Source organism: Somniosus microcephalus, chromosome 3, assembly GCF_052327205.1.
Source record: "Somniosus microcephalus isolate GS21.2 chromosome 3, FLI_Smic_1.0, whole genome shotgun sequence".
NCBI classification, from domain to species: domain Eukaryota; kingdom Metazoa; phylum Chordata; class Chondrichthyes; order Squaliformes; family Somniosidae; genus Somniosus; species Somniosus microcephalus.
The window spans coordinates 274,632,925-274,651,124 of NC_140989.1; the positions used below are offsets into that span (position 1 = coordinate 274,632,925).

General features: G+C 46.2%; 1 protein-coding gene across 2 annotated transcripts in view; it reads left to right on the top strand.

Moving 5' to 3' along the window:
- Positions 1-1,743: 1,743 nt before the first annotated feature.
- abl2 (c-abl oncogene 2, non-receptor tyrosine kinase) overlaps positions 1,744-18,200 on the top strand; it is a 134,328-nt gene continuing 117,871 nt past the window's right edge. For both annotated transcript variants that reach the window (XM_085982567.1, XM_085982568.1), the window contains exon 1: positions 1,744-2,359. In XM_085982567.1, the coding sequence (XP_085838693.1) occupies positions 2,182-2,359 (178 nt within the window). In that variant the 5' untranslated portion in view covers positions 1,744-2,181. The remainder of the gene's footprint in view (positions 2,360-18,200) is intronic.

An 18,200-nucleotide genomic window follows, 5' to 3' on the forward strand; every position in this document is an offset into this window, starting at 1 on the left:
GTCGCCTGAGGAAGAGAGTGTTTGAAGACCAGGACCTCAAACCCGTCGCCAAGCTCATGGTCTACAGAGCAGCAGTGATACCCACCCTCCTGTATGCCTCAGAGACATGGACCATGAACAGCAGGCACCTCAAAGCACTGGAGCGGAACCACCAACGCTGCCTTCGCAAGATCCCGCAAATCCATTGGCAGGATAGGCGCACCAACGTCAGTGTTCTTGCTCAGGCCAACATCCCCAGCATCGAAGCTTTGACCATGCTCAATCAGCTCCGATGGACGGGTCACATCGTCCGCATACCCGATACGAGACTCCCAAAACAAGCGCTCTACCCGGAACTCCGATACGGCAAGAGAGCCCCAGGTGGGCAGAGGAAACGCTTCAAGGCCTCCTTGAAATGTGCAACATCCCCACCGACACCTGGGAATCCCTGGCCCAAGACCGTACAAAGTGGAGGAGAAGCATCTGGGAAGGCGCCGAATACCTCGAGTCTCTTCGCCGGGAGCAAGCGGAAGCCAAAAGCAAACAGCGGAAGGCGCGCTGTCAACCCAAGAACCCCACCCACCTGCCCCTTCAACCACCGTCTGCCCCACCTGTGACAGAGACTGTAGGTCTCGCATTGGACTCATCAGTCACCTGAGAACTCATGTTTAATGTGGAAGCAAGTCATCCTCGGTTCCGAGGGACTGCCTAAGAAGAAGACCTCACACCTGATAGAAGATTCTACTGTGATCTTCTCACGTTTTTTATTGTAATCAGGATAATGCAGATCTGACCTAATATACTAGATCATGAAGGAAGAAAGACTTTGACAATTAAAGGGGTGACGCCTGGTAGCAATTTATATCCAAACATTACAGCTTTTGGACAGCTAGAAACTATTTTGAAACAGGAATCGAATTAATTTAATGATATTCTGGTGATTTCATCAATTTTATACTTATTTTATATCTTTGCAAGCCAACACTTGTTGATAACCTCCCTCACGAAACTAAATGAAACCAGGCTTGACTCATGGCCTGATCACCGTTAATCTCATATATCCATCCCATGGATTAATCAACTCACTCAAAGCGACATTCAAGACACTCACTTCTTAGATGGATGGCACAAATAAAATGATGCCCGAGTGGAAGGTGTTGACTTTTTGGCAGCTTTTGCCACGATTTCAATTGATGCCCAGGACATTTCCCCTTTGTCGATATCGCAACCGCCACTGCATTTCCAGAGCAATTGTTTGCAAAGCTCTTTCAAATATTTCTGAGACGTGATAATGTGATATAGCAATACAAGTCTTTCATTCTATCAGCAAATGATTACCTCTGATTGAAATGTTACATTTGCGATGAAGGTATTGCAAGATTTTGTGAGCTTAATTTGCTGCGGAATATTGTGAATTTACCACAGGTGAAATGAGCCGGAATAAACCCACCTGAGGCCGCATTTATCTGATTCCAAACCCTTCCCACGCCCACCAACATTTCAAGCTAAGTGTAATCCAGACCACAGATTCCGCAGCATAGCGGTTTCAGCTTCTCAGAGAAGTACTCTGTCCTTTCAAAGTCAGAAATAGCCACTGATATTGTTAACTGAATTGACAAAGACCCCTGGTTTGGAGCACCGTCGCTGGAAGATCGGCTCGGAAGACCAATCGCAAAGCAGCGGCTGAGAGGAGGAGCGGCTGGGAGGACCATCTCGGAGGAACAGCGGCTGGGAGGGAGGAGGAGCGGCTGGGAGGACCAGCGGCGGAGGAACGGCTGGGAGGACCATCTTGGAGGACTGTGAAGAGAGCGCCTCGTTGTGGCTCGGGGCGCAGGCGGCTGCAGAAGGACGGCAGGACGGGGGCGGATACGGAGTCGAAGGAAGCGAGCGGCCGCTGTCCGAGAGCCGAAGGGTGACCGGACGCCCCCCGCCAGCCCCTGCCCTGCGGCCAGTGCTTTGCCTTCGTGTTAAAGAGACAACAACCTCCGATCCCCCCTCCCTACACCGAGGGAAGGGGCCCGGCACCCTGCCGCGACCCGACCTGTGAATCCACATCAGGACGGGAGGGGGAACCGGGCCGGGCCGGGCAGAGAGCGACACAATAACCCCGCGGAGCAGCAGGAGAGCACAGCGAGGGAGGATGTAAAGGAAACGGCTCCGAAAGAGCGGGATTCGGGGCGGACGCTCTTGGAGAGGCCGGGGATGGGACAGCAGCAGGGCCGTGTCGGCGGGGCTGCTGGCGCTGCTGCTGGTGCGGGTGGGGAGGCAGTCCAGTCGGGCAGGGATAGGGTTGGCACGGCGAGGCCCGGACATGGGGGAAGGAGGCGAGAAACAGCAGCCAGGGGCAATGAGGCGGCCTGTAACATCTTCACTCACCACGGTAAGTGTGCAGTTTTTAATAAACAGGGAAACGTGTCTCCGGGCCAGTGACACCTCCAACTGTCTTTAATTATGGCACAATTACAGGCAAACCCATTCCCCATTGTTTTTATTCCATGATGACTTTCTCCCTTCTCCATTTGTCTGGTACGTGGGAAACAATAACACCCCGCAGAAACATGACTGTGGCTCACCGCAATAGGTGTTTGCAGTAAAATATACAAAAGGAGCAAAATGAATAGAGCTGTAAGAATTTATTTTCTTCGTAAATCTGAAAGTCTATACTCCACCTTTTGGGCGCAGCCATTAATTTCACTTGGGTTTGTTATTGGGACGCGTGCAGGTTATAGTGGCTGGCTGGGATATGAAACATATATTTCAAGACTTAATGAGTGGATTAAGTTGTGGTTCAGATTGTCCTGTATAATTTTCTATATTATATGGTGGCCTTCTGTACATACTGTTAAATTCTTGAATCATTGAGATAAGAACACTGCAGATGTTTTTATTTTACATGATTTAAATTGTTTTGTTGAATATTCATTTCTCCGCAGGTGGACTGATGTACATAAGATAGTTATCGCCAGCCTGATGTTGCAGTTTGTTGATGTGTGTGTTGTGCCACAGCGTGGTTGTATTGCAGGGTCACATGGTGAGATGATTTTAAGAGGTAAAACTTGAGTAGGCCAATGGTGCATCTTGTGTGTCACCGAGAACCTGAATCAAGGGGTTCAGAGACTGTGGTGGAGAAAGATGAAGTGGAAGAACTGAGGAGTAGTGTGTTGCTGGATCTTGTTGAGTCAATCCAGTGGGTGTTGGTGGTTTGCAGGGCCACTTCCCTCGAGTAACTATTATTTTCACAAAGCCTCTAAGATATCCAGTGTTTTTACAAAGTTGTAAATGGCCTTGGAAATGTATGCTGCAAGAGATTGTGCTTCATTTGAACTTCAATTTAATATGCATATTTGCAGCACATATACACTGAATTATGAAAGACCAATATGGATCTCTGACTCTCCAGTAGCACAGTGATCCAGAGTTGTATTTTGTTTATACTAGTTTCTTGGTATGTCTTCTGCTTATGAATTTATTCTAATAATTTATTCAGGAATTGACTCCTTAAATCTGCTTTCCCCCATTTCTTCTTAATCTCCCTGTAGATGGGGTGGTCGGTAAGCAACCTTGCTTGCAAATCTTTCAGTCATGAAAACGGACCACTAGAAAGTCACCAACAAAGGCTCATGTTTGACTGCTTCATTAGCCAGCCATTTTGAATTTTGTCCTCTGCTTGTGGGAAGAACTTGGCCTCTGCTGAGCACATAATGGCAGGACGGCTGAGATTCGACACTTGATGTGTAGGAAATTGTTGATGCAAGCCCACGTCCAACCACTCTGGCACAAGGCTGTTGTTAATTGGTTTTATGTTCGTGTGGATGAGGAAATGATAGATGGTCATCACTGCAGTGCCTGAAGTTAATGTTGCTGAGCAATTCACTCTGATATAGGTCCACTGTTGACATTATGCAGCTATAAAGAGCAATGGAGGGGGGGAAAGCAGGGCAGAAGGATTCAAGTGCACAGACTTCTAAGTTAACATCCAAGTGGAATTGGGAAGGAGAGGATGATGGTACGTCAAAAGCATTTCAGGTGGCAAATGACAACCTCAGTTGGGCCTTTTCAGCTTCAGCTTTCAACTCTTGACGGCGAGTGGATTGATATGGGAGGAGTTAATGAGGCAAGCCAATGCTGATCAAAGTAACCACAGTTTACTTGATATAATGCTGTGATAGTAATGGAGAAGATTTAAACCTTCTGCATAATGATTTAGGAAGGTAGGCCTTGTGTTTCCTACCATGGCTCAGTGAACAGGGGAGGTAGGATGGCCCCAGATGAACTAAGTTCAATAAGGACAGCTTTAGTTGACCTTGGCAGTCCTGAGTTAGGGAGGAGAAAATCATCGAAGGGTCCCACGTTAGGTGAGGATAGGATTGGCTGTGATTAGTGACATGAAAATTTTCTCATAGAAGGTATCGTTGATGCGTTATAATTGAAAGAGGCAGCAACAAACACTAAGTTTATGATCCATGAATTAATGTTTAAACTTTTTTGGTCACATTCAGCATATAACAAGATGCATACTGGTAAGGACCATTTTTGTTTACAAGTTTGCAATGAAATGACATTGAGATAGAAGGGTGATCTGCATCATGTGGCAGCTGATCTTGAGTGCGAGGGTTTGGAGGGTGGAGATAAGTTCTGTCTTGGAGGGATTGAATACTTTCTGTCACAGTGCACATAGTACAAGTTGGTGGGAGTGACTTGGGTTGACTCTTTTATATTGATGCGTTTAAACTGCCACTGGATGAGACCTACCCTAGTGATGCTCATTTGGCTGATGTAATTGAGTGAGTTTATAGTGGCAAGCATGGGCCTGATTTTTGGATGAATGTGATTTTTGTTTGCTGCTGCAAGCTGGTGTATATTTTTGTAAAATTATTTCAGGGTACTCAGTATTATCACCTCTAGATTAACTAGTAACTCATTTAAATAAATGTCATTGGTTGGGTTTGCTAATTAGAAAATCACGAGCACCCACCAATGCTCTTGGCTAGGTTTTGTTCAGCTTTGTTAATGAGGAATGAGCATTTTATTACAATGTCTATAACACATGTAAATCTGCAGACACGTGTTCTGTTGCAACTCATAATCTGCATCTGTCCATTGATTTCACAGTGACTTAAAGCTGCAATATCATGCAGTTAGTTCAGAATGAGCCAGTCCCTGTGAATGTGTAAGAGCTGCAGATGTGTCCCTCAATATTGTCCTTGCTGTTGCATTTTTCTTTTCCCACCTTCTCCCAAGGGCACTACCTCAGACTGCAGTATGATCCCACAGGTGCTGCCTGGTAAATTCACATGAGCCTGGACAGTACCAGTCAGGAGGCTATTTTGTTGGCTGAAGGCGAGGAATGTGTGTCACAACCAATCTTGTCATCGCCCAATGTCCACTTCCACATTCTCACTTTACAGTAGGGGTCACCAGCAATTACAATTTGCAATTCTGTGCCTCTTTTTTGCCTACCACCTTCAACCAATTATAGGGAGCAACCATTACCACGTGGGGTTCAGCTTAGCTTGAACCTGGCCTGCATAGCTCAGGTCCATACTGGGTTGTACAGTAACTGAGCTGCCAAGATGGCTCTACTGTCCTTTTTACTGTACAGTCTGTCGAACTGCTCTTCTGTTTTCTCCCTCCGATGTTTTGATTGTGTCACTCATAGTGTGTGGAGGTCAGCTGCATGACTGAATCTTCACTGTCGGACCTTCTATTCTCTGTGGACAGTGTGAAGCTTTCTTCAGCTGTTAGTTGTAACTTTGGCATGTTTTAATTATGAACAGTTTCTAGTGGCAGGCAGTTTTGAAGTCAACCACTTTGGTGGTTACGGCAAGATGCAACATGCACGACGAGGCTGTGCGGACATGCCATGTTGCTAGGTTTCTGGACCACAGATGGGGAAACAGAAGTGCTTAACGGGATCCTTCCAAGAATTCATTCCTTGTGAGTAAGCTTTGAGACTCGACTCAGTTCCTCCCCAATGGCAAGTCTAAAATTGAGAAGTCTCCATGTGAGGAAGTGAAGTGATATACTTGGGACTCCGAACGTAACCAGCTGCCTTTAAAAGAAATAGCAAACTTTCATTTATATTGAAGCTTTCATATCCTAGGTATGTCCCAGATGCTTCAGCCAATGAATAATTTTTGAAGTGCAGTTGGTATTGATTTGTAGGCAAACATTGCAGCCAAATTTGTGCACATTAAGCTTTCACAAACAGCAAATGAAATAAATGACCAGATACTTTGTTTTGATCGTGATGGTTGAGGGGTGAATGTTGGCTAAGACACCAGAACAACACCCTGCTCTTCAAATAGTACCGTGACATCTTTTACATTCACCTGAACTTGGAAACAGGGCCTTGGTTTAACATCGCATCCAAAGGATGGCACCTCCAACTTCAGTATAGCACTCAAGTGGCAGCATAGATGATGTGCTCAAATTCTGGAGCAGAGCTTGAATTAACAACTTTCTGACTTGGATTCAAGAGTGTTACCACTGAGCGAAGCTGATGTATGTTAAAACAAGCCTTTATGAAGAGCTGCTGATTAGGGCAAGTGATTGCTACGGCACGACATCGCGCAAGAAAGCCCAAGAATTTCTCCACTTTCCATATGTAGCATAACTTCTGAAGTCCCAGAGGAGAGTAAATGTTGGAATCTGCGAAGGAACAAATCACTTGCTCTACTGCTATGTGCTATGTTCACTTCAAGCTTACATCCTCTGTCTCAAACAGAAGATAATCTTTCTTTGGTTTCTCTGGTAAGAATAAAGAACAAATGGTTCATAATGCATTGAGTATGAAAAGTAATCATTTTATAAAATAGAATAGTGGAATTTTATGGTACAGCAGGAGGGTATTCGGACGATTGCCTTGCGCTGGCTCTCGGAAAGAGCTTTCTTCTTGGTCCAGTTCTCCCATATAAACAACATCCATTGCATTTCCTTTATCGATACTCCTTCTTATTTCCTCAAAGTGCTTTATTAAATTTGTCAGAGGTGACTTGCCTTCTACAAATTCATGTTGACTATTAATTAACTCAAGTCGTTTGCGGTGAGTATTAATTTTGTCTACTACAGGTGCACTATCCCTTATCCGAAACCCTTGGGACCAGATGTTTTTCGGAATTTGGAATTTTTCGGATTTCAGGATGATATTCAGAATCAGTATTTAACACCCTAGCGGGGGTCTGGGCAGCACCCCGTAAGCAAACACATTAATATTTCTGCAGCGAACCTTATGAATATTCACACTGAGTGGGATAAATAAAGACTATAAATAGTATTACAGTTTATTTGTACAGTAATAATTTGGTAAATTAAATAGTGGGATAAATATAGATCATAAATACTCTAGTTACGCTCCACGAAAAAACTTTCGGTTTTCAGAGGTTTTCGAATTTCGGAATTGCGGATAAGGGATAGTCTACCTGTATTATGGCCTCTAGAGGCTTACCCGCTCCTGATCATAGAAATTTACAGCAGCCCATCTTGTCCGTGTCGGCCGACCAAGAACCATCCAGCCTAATCCCACTTTCCAGCACTTGGTCCGTATCCTTGTAGGTTTTTGCACTTCAGGTGCATATCCAAGTACTTTTTACATGTGCTGAGGGTTTCTGCCTCTACCACCCTTTCAGGCAGTGAGTTCCAGACCCCCACCACCCTGTGGATGAAAACATTTCTCCTCAAATCCCCTCTAAACCTCCTACCAATTACTTGAAATCTATGCCCCCTGGTTATTGACCCCTCTGCTAAGGGAAATAGGTCCCTCATAATTTTATACACCTCAATTAGGTCTCCCCTCAGCCTCCTCGGTTCCAAAGAAAACAATCCCAGCCTATTCAATCTTTCCTCATAGCTAAAATTCCCCAGGCAACATTCTCGTAAATATCCTCTGCACCCTTTCTAGTGCAATCACATCCTTCCTGTAATGTGGTGACCAGAACTGCGCGCATTATTCTAGCTGCAGCCTAACTGGTGTTTTATACAGTTCAAGCATAACCTCCCTGCTCTTATATTCTATGCCTCGGCTAATAAAGGCAAGTATCCCGTATGCCTTCATAACCGCCTTATATACCTGTCCTGCTACCTTCAGGGATCTGTGGTCATGCACTCCAAGGACCCTCTGATCCTCTGCACTGATGTTAGGCTGACTGGTCAGTAATTACCTGATTTATCCCTTTCTCCATTTATAAACAGACACAATTTCCATATCCAAGAATGTTTGAAAGATTGTCGCCAGAGCCTCTGCTTTTTTCCCTCTCACCTGACAATTCTGGGATGCAAGCCATCAGGGCCCATTGCCTTTTCGATTTTTGAGCTTCGCCAATTTTTCACTCATACTTCCTAACTGCTCCATCTTCTCTATCATTCCCACTATGATACTTGTGTGAAAACTGAAGGAAACTGCTTATAAAGGCTAAAATGATTGAAATAATAAATAAGATTTCATCCTTTGTCTTTAATCAGCTCTACCCTTCAATTTAGTTTTTGTGTGTTTATAAAAATCTTTGCTATTTCCTTAATATTGCCTGCCAATCTTTGTTCAGACCTCCTTTCTGATTTTTTTTACACCTACCCAGCTGCTCTCGATGCAGTCTCCTCTACATTGGAGAGACCAAACACAGATCGGGTGACCGCTTTGCGGAATACCTCCGTTCAGTCTGTAAGGGTGACCCCGAGCTTACGGTCGCTTGTCACTTTAATTCTCCGCTCCACTCCCACTCTGACCTCTTTGTCCTCAGCCTCTTACACTGTTCCAATGAAGCTCAACGTAAGCTCGAGGAACAGCACCTCATCTTTCTGTAAGGCACTTTACAGCTTTCTGGACTCGACATTGAGTTCAACAATTTCAGACTATAACTTCTGCCCCTATTTTTTCAGGCAGCAGCTGTTGCTGATTCTGCCGTCCCCATTTGCACCATTTAACCGCTCTTGCCTTCCACCCTAGCACAGACCGTTCCTTTTGTTCCTCCCCTCCCCCTGCCCTCGCCCCCACCCCCTTTCCCTGCCTCTGCGCCTGCGTAAAAACCTGTTACATCTCTAACTTTTTCTAGTTCTGACGAAGGGTCCCAGACCTGAAACGTTGGAAAAACTCAACAGGCCAGGCAGCATCCATGGAGAGAGAAACAGAGTTAACGTTTCAGGTCTGGGACTCTTCATCAGAACTGGAAAAAGCTGGATACGTAACATATTAAGCAGGTGCAGCGACAGGAGGGGAGGAAGGAATTGAAGGAACATACTGTGCTTTTGTAAGAGGCAGGAAAGATAAAATGTTGCAAATGCGAATGGCAAAATCATACAGCATGAAAAATGGGGGCAGGGGTTATAGTTTGAAATTGTTGAACTCAATGTTGAGGCCAGAAGGCATTAAAGTGCCTAATCGAAAGATGAGGTGCTGTTCCTCGAGCTTACGTTGAGCTACATTGGAACATCGGTGCAGGCTCGATGGGCCGAAATGGCCTCTATCTGCATTGTGGGGTTTCTGTGATTTCTGTGAATGTAATAGGCCGAGGACAATGTAGAGGAGACTGCATCGTGAGCAGCGAATACAGTATACTAAATTGCAAGAAGTACAAGTAAATCGCTGTTTCACCTGGAAGGGGTGTTTGGGGCCCTGGACAGTGGGAAGGGAGGAGGTAAAAGGACATGTGTTGCATCTCCTGCGCTTGCATGTTAAGGTGCCAGGCGTAGGGGAAGGGCTGTTAGGGGTGTTTGAGGAGTGGACCAGGGTGTGATGGAGGGAGCGGTCCCTTTGGAATGCTGAAGGGGAGGTGAGGGGAAGATGGGTTTGGTGGTGGGATCACGTTGGAGGTGGCGGAAATGGCAGAGGATGATCTGTTGAATGTGGAGGCTGGTGGGGTGAAAGGTGAGGACAAGGGGAACCCTATCGTGGTTCTGGGAGGGAGTGGAAGGGGTGAGAGCAGAAGTGTGGGAAATGGAACGGACATGGTCAAGGGCCGTGTCAACCACAGTAGAGGGGAATCCTCGGTTGAGGAAAAAGGAAGACTTGTCGGAAGCACTGGTATGGAAGGTGGCTTCATCAGAACAGACGCGGCGGAGACGGAGAAACTGGGAGAATGGAGTAGAGTCCTTACAGGAAGCGGGGTGGGAGGAAGTGTAGTCCAGGTAGCTGTGGGAGTCGGTGGGCTTGTAGTGGATGTTTGTCGAAAGCCGATCGCCAGAAATGGAGACGGAGAAGTCAAGGAAGGGAAGAGAAGAGTTGGAGATGAACCATGTGAAGGTGAGGGAAGGGTGGAAATTGGAAGTAAAGTGAATTAACTTATCAAGTTCAGGGCGAGAGCAGGAGACGGCACCGATAGTCATCGATGTACTGGAAAAAGAAGTGAGGGAGGGGACCTGAGTAGGACTGGAACAAAGAATGTTCCACATATCCCATGAAAGGGCAGGCATAGCGAGGGCCCATGCAGGTTCCCATAGCAACACATTTAATTTGGAGGAAGTGAGTGGAGTCAGAGGAGAAGTTCTTCAATATGTTCCTTCAATTCCTTCCTCCCCTCCTGTCTCTGCACCTGTTTAATATCTGTTACATATCCAGCTTTTTCCAGTTCTGGTGAAGGGTCCCAGACCTGAAACGTTAACTCTCTCCACAGATGCTGCCTGGCCTGCTGAGTTTTTCCAGCATTTTCTGATGCTTCTTTCTTTGTTGGATTAAAAATATACTGAATTAGAAAGCAGTCCATGACACATTGTAGTAACATTCTTACCCCCATATATCTTTGGATAATTACATTCATTTATTATTCTAGCTCCTTCATTTAGTCTCTAATTTATTATCTACATACAGGAAACTTCGCGATATCCGGCACCGACGGGACCGAGCTGCTACCGATCTATCAAAACTTCCGGATAGACCAGCGCTAATGTTGAAGGATACGGAGGTTTTCATCTCCGTTTCTGACAACAAACACTGTTGCTTAGCAACAGCTTGTAAACACTCGGCCCGTACCTTGGAAGCATCTCTGAAGCTGTTGCTAAGCTACAGAGACGCTTTCCAGAGCCTGACTGTTTATATATAAAAAAAATTTTAAAAATGCTAGGAGGAGAAAAAAAACCTAACCAAAACGGCTGCTGATTTCTGCCGTTAGATCGAGGTTTCCAGACATACAACCTCCGGATAAACCAAAGTTTCCTGAGTCTCTAACTCTATCTCCTTTCCGCTATTCATTGGTTTATAATATACGCCCAGAGTAACAGTTTTCTTCCTTAATTCTAATCAAATCTGTTTTTTGAGCAACCATTTTTCTATAGGCGGAAGATGTTGCTGCTGTTGCGTGATGATTTTTTTCAGTTTTCTTGTATTAGCACCAAGTACAGCAAGCTACTCAGTAAAGCTTCCCTTTTATCTGCCCCAGCAATGTGCCTTGAACCCTAATTCTGGAAGAATGCATCATTGTGACTTTTCCCATTCCTATACCAGCCAACCTGTGGCTTCTCTGAGTAAGATTAACAATTGTTTTGTCTGTTTGTGACAAATTAAAGGCAATTTTGTGCTATTAGCTGCCCAAACTCTCTTGAAATAGGATTCTTCCAACCGTTAAACAGAGGACAGAGACTTTAATCTCAACAAAGATTTGAACATCAACTTCAGAGGTTAAAAGTTAGTAGGCAGACCCCGTGTGTCTAACTTAATTGCCAATGTTTGACTTGATTTCCATTTCACATTAAGCAGGGGTCTGATGACAGCATGTGGATTTGTGTTTGGCTTTGGAGTTTCATTGTGTTTTGCTGTCTTTCCCAGCAAGCTTCGATAGAAATGATCCATGCAACATGCCTTCCTCTCATGGGATGTTATGTTACTGAGTGTTTTCTTCACACTGCTTGTCTTTTTTCCTGTCATGTGACATCAACACCACAATTGAAGATTCCACACCCAAGAAAACAAGCCAGGAATGTTTCTAAATTAAATAGATCAAATTGTCTGTTTTTAAAAATCTTAATGTATTTGTAAGTCTGCAAGAAATTTGTAGATTTAACTACTCTTAATAATTATTTGAACTTCACACTCATGCTTTGACTTCCTCTTGGTATCTAAGCTATTTATGACTTTATAGTATAATGTAATGGACAAATAAGGCATAAGATGTTTTTTTTGTTTTATGGGATGTGGGTGCCACTGGCAAGGCCAGTATTTATTGTCCATCTCTAATTGCCCTTGAGAAGGTGGTGAGCTGCCTTCTTGAACAGCTGCAGTCTGTGTGGTGAAGTTATTCCCACAGTGCCATTAGGTAGGGAGTTCCAGGATTTTGACCCAGCGACGATGAAGGATCGGCGATATACTTCTAAGTCAGGATGGTGTGTGACTTGGAGGTGGTGGTGTTCCTATGCGCCTGCTGCCCTTGTCCTTCTAGGTGGAAGAGGTCGTGGGTTTGGGAGGTGCTGCCGAAGAAGCCTTGGCGAGTTGCTGCAGTGCATTTTGTAGATGGTACACACTGCAGCCACGGTACGCCGGTGGTGGAGGGAGTGAATGTTTAAGGTGGTGGATGGGGTCCCAATCAAGCGGGCTGCTTTGTCCTGGATGGTGTCGAGCTTCTTGAGTGTTGTTGGAGCTGCACTCATCCAGGCAAGTGGAGAGTATTCCATCACACTCCTGACTTGTGCCTTGTAGGTGGTGGAAAGGCTTTGGGGAGTCAGGAGGTGAGACACTTGCTGCAGAATACCTAGCCTCTGACCTGCTCTTGTTGCCACAGTATTTATGTGGCTGGTCCAGTTAAGGTTCTGGTCAATGGTGACCCGCAAGATGTTGATGGTGGGGGATTCGGCGATGATAATGCTGTTGAATATCAAGGGGAGGTGGTTAGACTCTCACTTGTTGGAGATAGTCATTGCCTGGCACTTCTATGGCGCGAATGTTACCTGCCACTTATTAATTGTGATTAGTCTAAGTTTGAGCCCTGTACTCAGAGTCTTAAATGGATCATCCACTTTTTTTTGTGGGAGTGGCTATAACAGCAAGTGGCTCATTTGGGGGTGTTAAAGGTTAAACTGTTTTTAATACCTTCATACAAAGTTTAGTAAGTGATTCACTAGAGAACATTATAATTTGAATGAAATGTACCATTGTGATTTGTTACACTACTGACCTTCATATAGACATGAGTTCCAGAAGGATTGCGCAGAATCATTCATGGGTTGGAGTGTGGAATGAGGCAAAAACACAAAAAAGGATGGAGGTGATGTCAAAACACAAGTGACGCTTGACTAGTTTGCCATCATCTCAACTTCTTGGCATGTTATGATGAAACACACTCCAGCTTCTTTTCTTTATCATAAAATGTATTCTAGAGTGATGAGTGGTCAAGGGCCAGTGCTAGGAGGAGCCCAAGGCTGGAAGTTTGGTCTTGGTCTTGGGTAGCAACAGCAGTGAGGATTAGTGAATTGAAATGGCCAAGAAAAGAAAAATGATGGTAGAACACATGAACAGAGGAATATACTCTGCGCTTATGATGTATGTGGACACTTGCAATGAAGGTTTGGAGTGTCAGTGGAACACGATAGATTGTAGAAAACGGATTCAGCATTTGATTTACCTAGTGCACAAATCAGAGTGCTGTGACTGACATTTTGTTGCTCTTGTATATGGGTATACTGTTTGAGGTGTGTGAATGCAGAAAAATCTGATCATCCTGCTGTTTGAATTCGAAAAATTTGTTGCTGGCCTGTGATCTGTAAAAATCGTTATCTTGATTCTTGTTGCTTATTCCAATCTTTGGTCGTTGCAGGGCTGAAAATAATAAAGCATTGCAGTGAATTCCTGCTAAATCATTAAAAATGTGTTGTGAAAGCAAGCAAGAAAAAGTTGCATTTATATATCACCTTGCAAATCCTCAGGACATCCCAAAGTTTTTCAAAGCCAATTTATTATTGTTGAAGTATCGTCAGTGTTTGTATAGGCAGACAAGGCAGCCAATTTGTGCAGAGCGCAAAGTTCCACAAACACCCATGAGGTAACTGATCTGTTTGGTGTTGGCTGTGGGACGAATGTTGGCCAGGACACCAGGAGAATCCCCATTTCTCAGAAGTGTTATGAGACCTTTTACATCCACCTGAACAGATGGGGCCTTGGTTTAAAGTCTTATAAAAACAATAGCACCTCGGATAATGCAACAGTCCCTCAGTACCGAACTGAAGTGCCACTCCAGATAATGTGCTCAAATCCTGGAATGGGGCTTGAACCCACAACCTCTGACTTGGACGAGAGTGCTACCATTGAGTCAAACTGATCGAATGCTAGGTGTTGTGCTGTACAAGGTGTCTCTTGGAACTGCTTCGCATTTTACTTTATCAGAGTTTGCCCACTAAATATTCAGCCATGCTTTTGTACTGGAATTATGGGTAGTATAGATGAACCCTCATTACCTTGCCCAAGTGGTCATTATTTATATGGGAGCCTTGACAGTATCAACACACTATTTATCCGTATCACAGCTAATCCTGTCCTTGCCTCATATCATTGTACATAAAATTCTCGCAAGGGTTGCTGGATAGTGATCAGGAGAGCCAACCTTGGTCTTTTTTTGCTCCCTCGTTCAGGCACTCAGTCCTGGCTGACAATCAGCTAATTCGGTAGAGACTTTGAACCTGGGATTATGTTCAGTTTCTTTAGAGATGATTATCTTGATTTCTCCCATTACTTGAACACCTCTCCAATGTAATATGAGGGAGTCTTGAGACATTCTCAAATTGAGAACTCTATCCAGCTTGCATTATATTCGAGAATAATTGATACTTGGGGGCAAAATAGGTTAATGTATATCCGAGAATGATTTCAAGGCAGTAATCTTAATTGAAGGATTCAGGTGATGTAAGTAGCTAGAATAGAGATTGAGCAGTTTGTCATTGTCACCTGGATCCTGCAGTTGGGTTTTGCCGTATAATTATTCCCACAATTAAAAAAAAAACTGCTTCACTATTGTGTGGAGGTTTTCTACCTTCTGGATCCTTTTCTGTGTTGGCAGCGGCTGCCTGTGGAAGCACTGACTGCACGTTCCACGTCACTGAATCATACCGATCTGCCCACTGCAAGATTAACTGCCCTCATGCTGGTTGGTAATCTGCAATTGATTACCAGGAAACTAAGTTTAGTATAATAAAAATTTCTATATAAACTTGAAGATTTTGTTACAAACTTCTGGCACTATAATTTAAGTGAAATGCACTTTGGTTTAACCTAGTAAAAAGTCAGCCTTTTTGTGTGTGCGTGTCAGCCTTGTGCTTGTTTTGTCAAACGATGTTAGGAGCATGTGGTGATAGCAAGTTCAGTGAATCAAGAGTGTCTGATGGAAAGGAAATTGCTAGGAGAATACTTATCATTTTGATTGTTATATTGTGCACACATTCTGGCCAAACAATGGCAGAAAGGATAAAACCAATTAAAATATAATACAGAAAATATTTTATTCTCAACACAAAATAATAATGCATCCCACAAAGCTGTTTCAGCTGTCGTCCTATGTGTAAGTGGTATACAATGTGGAGGAAAGTGGTGTCCCCCCATCCACCCTCCAGGCAGGAGGTTGTCTCACACAGCTTGCTTTAGGCTTGGGTGCAGTATAATTCCTGCCCCATGTGAAGCAACATTTTTAAGTACCCAGGCAGTTTATTGGACCATCAGAGTACTTAATAAACTTATCAAAGTTTTAAATGTCGAGAGAAAGTAGATGCTGCTGCTTGCTCCGCAAGTTAAAAAATATTAATCACCTAGGGAGCAGAGCGCCGTCCATGCATTTGCTGCCTGCCTGCATATCGCACTCCATAGATACCAGATAACTGTAACCACCACATTGCACTTGCTGTAGTGGAGCGACCACGACCCAAAGCGGAGAGGCCTACAGCAGAGGTAGGTAATCCAGCCCGTTGCATTTATATCACTTAATCCCATTACCCTGCTCTACATTTTTTCTCTTTCAAATATTAATTTACATTCTTTTTTTAAAAATCTGTTAAAGATTCTGCTTCCACCAGTGTTTCTGGTTTGAGCAGGGATCCACGTGATATTTGACCACTTGAGGGTTTTGAGCAATAATGGGTTCGTTCCTATGGTTATGTTCACTCATGTTAAGGAAAAAATAAACTTTTATAAAACATTAAAAGAAATTATAGGCTGTGAAGAGTCATCATCTCTCACAATTATATGATTAATTTTAAAAGATAATTTGATTGTCATAGTGCAATCAGAACTGTTGTAACTGGTGTAAAACTTCCTAGATATTCAGTGTCCATTTCAAATTTAAATTCTTTATTTTGGGTACCTGTTATAACTTCTTTAATCATTTCTATGTACTGTATAAAAAAACTAGCTGGAGTGCCCGGCGGTGCCGAGGCTTTTTCGAGGGTATGTTGTTGTTGGAAGAGAGAGAGAGAGCGACTGGGGGGGAAGAGAGAGAGCGACTGGGGGGGGAAGAGAGAGAGCGACTGGGGGGGAAGAGAGAGAGCGACTGGGGGGGAAGAGAGAGAGCGACTGGGGGGGAAGAGAGAGAGCGACTGGGGGGGAAGAGAGAGAGCGACTGGGGGGGGAAGAGAGAGAGCGACTGGGGAGAAGAGAGAGAGCGACTGGGGAGAAGAGAGAGAGCGACTGGGGAGAAGAGAGAGAGCGACTGGGGAGAAGAGAGAGAGCGACTGGGGAGAAGAGAGAGAGCGACTGGGGAGAAGAGAGAGAGCGACTGGGGAGAAGAGAGAGAGCGACTGGGGAGAAGAGAGAGAGCGACTGGGGGGGAAGAGAGGGAGGGGAGGGGTGGGGGGGAAGAGAGGGAGGGGAGGGGTGGGGGGGAAGAGAGGGAGGGGAGGGGTGGGGGGGAAGAGAGGGAAGGGGAGGGGAGGGTGAGGGCGGGGGGAGGGTGAGGGCGGGGGAAGGGAAGGGAGGGAGGGAGGGGAAGGAGGGAGGGGAAGGGAGGGGAAGGGAGAGGGAGGGGAAGGGAGGGGGGGGAGGGAGGGGAAGGGAGGGCGGGGGAGGGAGGGGAAGGGAGGGCGGGGGAGGGAGGGGAAGGGAGGAAGGGAGGGCGGGGGAGGGAGGGGAAGGGAGGAAGGGAGGGTGGGGGGGGGAGGGGGCGGAGGGGAGGGAGGGCGGGGGGCAGGGGGGGATGGAGGGCAGGGGGGATGGAGGGCAGGGGGGGATGGAGGGCAGGGGGGGATGGAGGGCGGGGCGGGGGGGAGGGAGGGCGGCGGGCGCCCCCCCAAGGGTCGCGACCCCCCCCCCCCCCCCCCCGGAGGTGAAGACCGCCGATTGCGCGCGCAGCAGGAGCTGAGACGCGGCGTCTCTCTCGGCCGGCGGGCCCGGTTGCCAGGGCAACCGTGACGCTGACCAAGCCAGAGAGAGAGACGCCGCGTCTTAGCTGCTCCTGCTGCGCGTGCGGCCCCCCCCCCCCGAGGGTCGCGGCCCCCCCCCCCCTCCCCCGAGTGTTGCGGCCCCCTCCCCCGAGTGTTGCGGCCCCCCCCCCCCCCTCCCCCGAGTGTTGCGGCCCCCCCCCCCCGAGGGTCGCGGCCGCCCCCCTCCCCCCCGAGGTGAAGACCGCCGATTGCGCCCGTTGCCAGGGTAACGCTGGACGCTCAGCAAGCCCCGGCAGAGAGAGACGTCTCGGCTCCTGCTGCGCGCGCACCCTAGCGGCGCTGGGCTGAGGCTCGGCCCTCCAGCCTTCGAGTGGGGCCGGGAGGTGCCTAGCTCGGGCGTGGGTGCGGAGGAGACGCCGAGGCTTCTAGGCCTACCTGGAAAAACGGGTAAAGGTAGGAAAATTAATGAGATGAGATAAGTTAATTACTTTCTAAATCATTTTTAAAAAAAACAATGTGTTTTAAAAGCAACGTTTTTTTTTAAGACGCCGAAAGCGGGAAAAAGAAAGGAAAAGTTTGGAATCAAGATGGCGGCGACTCACCTCGGTTCAGAACAATAAAGCCCGGCCACACGCGCACCGATTGGCCCGGCGGCACACGCCAGCAACCCGGCGTACGATTGGTCGAGCTCGAGGTCACTCTGTCACTAATGAGCGGATAATGAGATGCTAATGAGCAGAATGTTGAAGGTTTTTGGGATACCGCGGGCGCTATTTTAGCCCGGCCGAAACGTAAATACGCTTAAAACCGTCTCGGAAGCGTAAGCTTTCTTTGGAGGTAACGCGCACGTAGGTACGCCCTGTAACTTTCGAGTGCATACCCGCAACGCACACGCGGAAGCGTAAGCTTTCTTTGGAGGTAACGCGCACGTAGGTACGCCCTGT